General features: G+C 37.5%; 1 protein-coding gene across 4 annotated transcripts in view; it reads left to right on the forward strand.

The window, feature by feature from the left end:
* Positions 1-5,038, forward strand: part of GOLM2 (golgi membrane protein 2) — a 122,744-nt gene extending 117,706 nt beyond the window's left edge. For all 4 annotated transcript variants that reach the window (XM_008016788.3, XM_008016789.3, XM_008016791.3 and 1 more), the window contains one exon: positions 2,591-5,038. In XM_008016788.3, coding sequence (XP_008014979.1) covers positions 2,591-2,661 — 71 coding nt within the window. In that variant the 3' untranslated portion in view covers positions 2,662-5,038. The remainder of the gene's footprint in view (positions 1-2,590) is intronic.
* The last annotated feature ends 962 nt before the right edge of the window (positions 5,039-6,000 follow it).

Consider the following 6,000-nt stretch of genomic DNA (forward strand, 5'->3'; position numbering starts at 1 on the left):
GCTTGCAGTGAGCTGAGATCCGGCCACTGCACTCCAGCCTGGGCGACAGAGCTACACTCCGCCTCAAAAAAAAAAAAAAAAAAAAAGATAGATCATTTGTTAAGAATATGGGGTAGTCTGGATGCAGTGGTCACAGCTGTAATCCCAGCACTTTGGGAAGCTAAGGTGGGCAGATTGCTTGAACCCTGGAGTTAAAGACCAGCCTGGACAACATGGTGAAACCCTGTCTCCATAAAAAAAAGTGGAAAAATTAGCCGGGCATGGTGGTGTGTGCCCATAGTCCCAGCTACTCAGAAAGTTGAGGTGGGAGGATCCTTTGAGCCCTGGGAGGTCAAGGCTGCAGTGAGCTGAGATTGTGCCACTGTACTCCAACCTGAGTGATGGGAGTGAGACCCTGTCTCAAAAAAAAAAAAAAAAAAAGTGGAAAATGGTTGTCCGAAATTCTAGAAATGAAAATTTCTATAAGTTTAACAGGAAAGTTGTTGAAAAAGAAAGTTGGTTTGTTTGACTTTTTTTTTTTTTGAGATAGGATTTAGCTCTGTTACCCAGGCTGGAGTACAGTGGTGTCATCTCTGCTTACTGCAACCTCTACCTCCTAGGCTCAAGCAATCCTCCTACCTCAGTCTCCTGAGTAGCTGGGACTACAGGTATACACAACCATGCCTTGCTAAATTTTGAATTTTTAGTAGAGACTGGGTTTCAGCATGTTGCCCAGTCTGGTCTCGAACTCCTGAGCTCAAGTGATCTGCCTGCCTCTGCCTCCCAAAATGATGGGATTGCGAGCTTGCACAACCATGCCTGGCCTGTTTGTCATTTTTGAAAGAAGAAAGTTTTAGAGTGTTAAAACCTCTCATACCTAAAGTAATAGTTCTCAGAAAACTATAGTATACATATGAATTTAGATTCCAATGTATAACTTCATTTAAATTATATTAACAAAAATTAAGCTATTGGGTAACAGTATCTGTGAACCAGAATGTAAGAAAAGTGATTTTTTAAGTCTGCAGAGAAGCCAAAAGATATCATAAAAATCCATGGTGAAATCCCATCTCTACTAAAAATACAAAAATTAGCCGGGTGCAGTGGCGGGCGCCTATAGTCCCAGCCAAAAAAAAAAAAAAATTCCAAGTACTCCAAAGGGACTCTCCAAGGCTCTGATCAAAATACTTTTCATTCTTGTTCTAATATAATTTTAATAATCTTGTCTGAGGCCGGTAGATCACTTGAGCCCAGGAGTTCCAGACCAGCCTGGGCAACAGGGCAAAATCCTGTCTTTACAAAAAATACAAAATGTAGCCAGGTGTGGTGGCGTGCACCTGTGGTCCCAGCTACCTGGGAGGTTGAGGTGGGAGGATTACTTGAGGCCGGGAGGTCGAGGCTGCAAGTGAGCCATGATAACACCACTACACTTGAGCCTGGCCAACAGAGCAATATTCTATCTCAAACAAACGAACACAACTCTTGAGCAGTCTCATTTCAAGACCTGTAATTTGCAGCAAAATTAGAAAAGAAGGATTGCTATTGGCAGGTAAACTGACAACAAGGCAAAGTGACAACTCATAGCCAAGAAAGAACCAGAAAAATCTGTAATAGCCAAATAAATCAAACTCTATAGCACTACTTGGAGTAATTTAATATAGCTACTCAAAGAGGCTCTGAGGATTTTATTAACAGTAATCTTTTTTTTTTCTGTTTAGTTAAGAAAAAGTTAAATTTTGGTTGTTATACTCCATTTAGGAAGACAAGAGTAAGCTATTTGCAGAGAGGCAAAGAAATTCACTAAAATGTTAAATGTTGGGATTATGAGTGACTTTTATTTTTCTATCTTTTATAATTTTTATAATACTAATATTGGATACTTTTATAATTAGAAAAAAAATTGATTTTTAAAAACCTGAAAATGTGTACAGAAATGTTTCTACCAAAGCTTTAAAGAACTAATTATCATCTATATAGAAATAATATATTTAGGCTGGGCACTGTGACTCAATGCCTGTAATCCCAGCACTTTAGGAGGCCAAGGTGGGCAGATCACCTGAGGTGAGGAGTTCAAGACCAGCCTGGCCAACATGGTAAAACCCCATCTCTACTAAATATACAAAAATTAGCCAGGCATGGTGAACAGGTGCCTGTGGTCCCAACTACTTGGGAGGCTGAGGTAGGAGAATCGCTTGATCCTGGGAGACAGAGGTTGCAGTCAGCCAAGATCACGCCACTGCACTCCAGCCTAGGCAACGGAGTGAAAGTCCGTCTCAAAAAAAAAAAAAAAAAAAAAGACTATATTTATATAAAAATATTAACTTCTCAATATTTGTGGGTTCCTAAAGTTTTGCTAGCTATGTCTGTCTGGCTCTATCTCTGCTTGTCTGTCATCTATGTCTATTTTTTAAAGATTTGTTAAAATTAATCTTCCAAAATAGTTCCACATTTCACTCTTTAGCCAAGCAGCTAAGAAATAGAACACTATTTGTACTAGGTATAAAATAACAAGCAGGAAACTACCTTAAGGCTGAGAAAAACTGAGACATTAATTGGATTTCTGCAGTGATTTAAAAAATAATATGTTGATACTAAATTATTTTACTTACAGATGATGAAGAACGAGAGCTTCAAATGGATCCTGCTGACTATGGAAAGCAACATTTCAATGATGTCCTTTAAGTCCTAAAGGAACGCTTCAGAAAACCTAAAGTGCTGTAAAATGAAATCATTCTACTTTGTCCTTTTTGACTTTTGTTGTAAAGATGAGTTGTATCAGTTGTAAAGATACATTGAGATAGAATTAAGGAAAAACTTTAATGAAGGAATGTACCCATGTACATATGTGAACTTTTTCATATTGTATTATCAAGGTATAGACTTTTTTGGTTATGATACAGTTAAGCCAAAAACAGCTAATCTTTGCATCTAAAGCAAACTAATGTATATTTCACATTTTATTGAGCTGACTTATTTCCACAAATAGATAAACAGGACAAAATGGTTGTACAAGTTATATGTGGCATAGCATAACCACAGTAGGAACAGAACAGATATTCAGCAGAAAACTTTTTATACACTAATTTTTTTTTTTTTTTTTTTTTTTTTTTTTGAGACGGAGTTTTAGTCTTGTTTCCCAGGCTGGAGTGCAATGGCACAATCTTGGCCCACTGCAACCTCCATTCCACCTCCTGGGTTCAGGCAATTCTCCTGCCTTAGCCTCCCAAGTAGCTGGGATTACAGGCACTCGCCACCATGCCCAGCTAATTTTTGTATTTTAATAGAGAGCTAATAATTGTATATTTAATAGAGACGGGTTTCACCATGTTGGCCAGTCTGGTCTTGAACTCCTGACCTCAGGTGATCCTCCTGCCTTGGCCTCCCAAAGTGCTGGGAGTACAGGTGTGAGCCACTGCGCCCAGTCTACACACTAATTCTTGTTAGCCCAACAGCTGTTCTAGTCTATCTACCCCTCATTTCATGCTCAAGGAGTCATACCTAGAATAGTTACACACAAGAGGAAAACTGGAAGCCAAACACTGGACAGTATGTATACAAAGTCACCTCCCTACTCCTTTTATTTTACATGAGTGCTGATGTGTTTTGGCAGATGAGCTTTCAGCTGAGGCCTGATGGAAGTTGAGATAACCTGCAAAGACATAACAATATTTATGAGTTATATCTTAATTCTTGAAATTGTGGAATGCATGATTGACAATATAGTTTTAATTTTTATTTTTTCAAGTAATACCAGTACTATTTAACTATAGCCAGAACTGGGTAAAATTTTTATATTTTCAGAGTTGAAGTTGGTGAAGACATTCATGATTTAAACACCAGATCCTGAAAGGGGTTAAATCTACTTTGAAATGAATCTGCAATCAGTATTTCAAAGCTTTTCTGGTAATTTTAGTGATCTTATTTGACTAGACTTTTTCAGAAGTACTAAATAAGGAATTTTAACAGGTTTTTATTAATGCACAGATAAACAGAAGTACAGTGAGGTCTATAGCCATTTTATTAAAATAGCTTAAAAGTTTGTAAAAAAATGAATCTTTGTAATTACTTAATATGTTAGTTAAGAACCCATCAAGCTTATATTTGCTGGACTTACAAATTATTTTAAATGCATTTATCTTTTTTGACACTATTCAGTGGAATGTGTAAACTAGCTAATCCTTGTTTCTGATTTAAAGCACTTTTAAATCTTATCCTGCTCCCTAAAAACAAAAGTAATTTTTGATCAAAAGGTTTTGATCACAAGGGGAAATTTAAGATTGTTAACCCTGTTTTTCAGAAGGGCTACTGTTAATTCCACATAAACATGAAATGTGTTTTCCCCTGTGTACTAACAGATTCTAGTCAAAATTCAAACTTATAGTGGTAAAGAAACAGGTTGTTCACTTGTTGAGGTGCAAAAATTCTTAAGACTTCTGTTTGAAATTGCTCAATGACTAGGAAAAGATGTAGTGGTTTACTAAAATTGTTTTTCCACCATGTCAAATTAAACAATTCATGCCTTTATAGGGTCAGGCCTACAATGAATAGGTATGGTGGTTCACAGAATTTTTAAAATAGAGTTAAAGGGAAGTGATGTACATTTTGGGGACATTAGGGTAGGGAGATGAATCAAAAAATACCCCTAGTAATACTTTATATTTAATACTGCAAAAGCTTTACAAATGGAAACCATGCAATTACCTGCCTTAGTTCTTTTATCATAAAAACAATCACTTGGTTGGTTGTATTGTAGGTATTACTTATACAGCAACATTTCTTCAATTAGCAGTGTAGACATTTTATAAACAAATCTTGGACCAATTGATAATATTTCTGACTGTATTAATATTTTAGTGCTATAAAAGACTATGTGAATCTCTTAAAAATCTGACATTTTACAGTCTCTATTAGACATACTGTTTTTATAATGTTTTACTTCTGCCTTAAGATTTAGGTTTTTTAAATGTATTTTTGCCCTGAATTAAGTGTTAATTTGATGGAAAACTCTGCTTTAAAAATCATCATTTACTGGGTTCTAATAAATTAAAAATTAAACTTGTTTCACTGTGTTGCTTATTCTAATACATACACAAACATCACATTCATGAAGTAAATACATTTTAACACTAAAATCTGAGTAAGTTTAGCACTCATTTTAAGTTAAGCTAAACTAAAAAACCAGATATTTCTTTTTTTTTTTTTTTTTTTTTTTTTTAAACAGAGTCTCACTCTCTTGCCCAGGCTGGAGTGCAGTGGCACATCTCGGCTTACTGCAATCTCTGTCTCCCAGATTCAAGCAATTCTCCTGCCTCAGCCTCCCAAGTAGCTGGGATTACAGTCACATGCCATCACACCCAGGCAATTTTTGTATTTTTGGTAGAGACAGGGTTTCACCATGTTGGCCAGGCTGGTCTTGAACTCCTGACCTCAGGTGATCCACCTGCCTTGACCCCCAAAGTGCCCCCCAAAGTGCTGGGATTACAGGCATGAGCTGCCATACCCGGCCTGAAAACCAAATATTTTTACACCAGGGCTCTTTACTGTAGGTCTGTTTATTCAACAAATATTGAATGCCTATTATGTGCCCAGCATTGTTCTAGGTATTAAGATAAGTGGATAAGATAGACAAGGCCTCTGTTCGCATGGAGTGTACATTCAAGTGGGGGCAGACAATACACAAGTAAATAAATGAACAAGATAACTTTAAATAGTGTTGAAGAGCTATTAAAAGTTTTGGCCCCGCACGGTGGCTCACGCCTGTAATCCCAGCACTTTGGGAGGCCGAGGCGGGCAGATCACCAGGTAGAGTTCGAGACCAGCCTGACCAACATGGTGAAACCCTGTCTCTCTTAAAAATACAAAAATCAGCTGGGCATGGTGGCGTGTGGCTGTAATCCCAATTACTCAGGAGGCTAAGGCAGGAGAATCACTTGAACCCAGAAGGCGGAGGTCGCAGTGAGCCAAGATCATACCACTGCACTCCAGCCTGGGTGACAGAACAAGACTCTGTCTCAGATGAAT

This window comes from Chlorocebus sabaeus, chromosome 26, assembly GCF_047675955.1.
Source record: "Chlorocebus sabaeus isolate Y175 chromosome 26, mChlSab1.0.hap1, whole genome shotgun sequence".
NCBI lineage: Eukaryota > Metazoa > Chordata > Mammalia > Primates > Cercopithecidae > Chlorocebus > Chlorocebus sabaeus.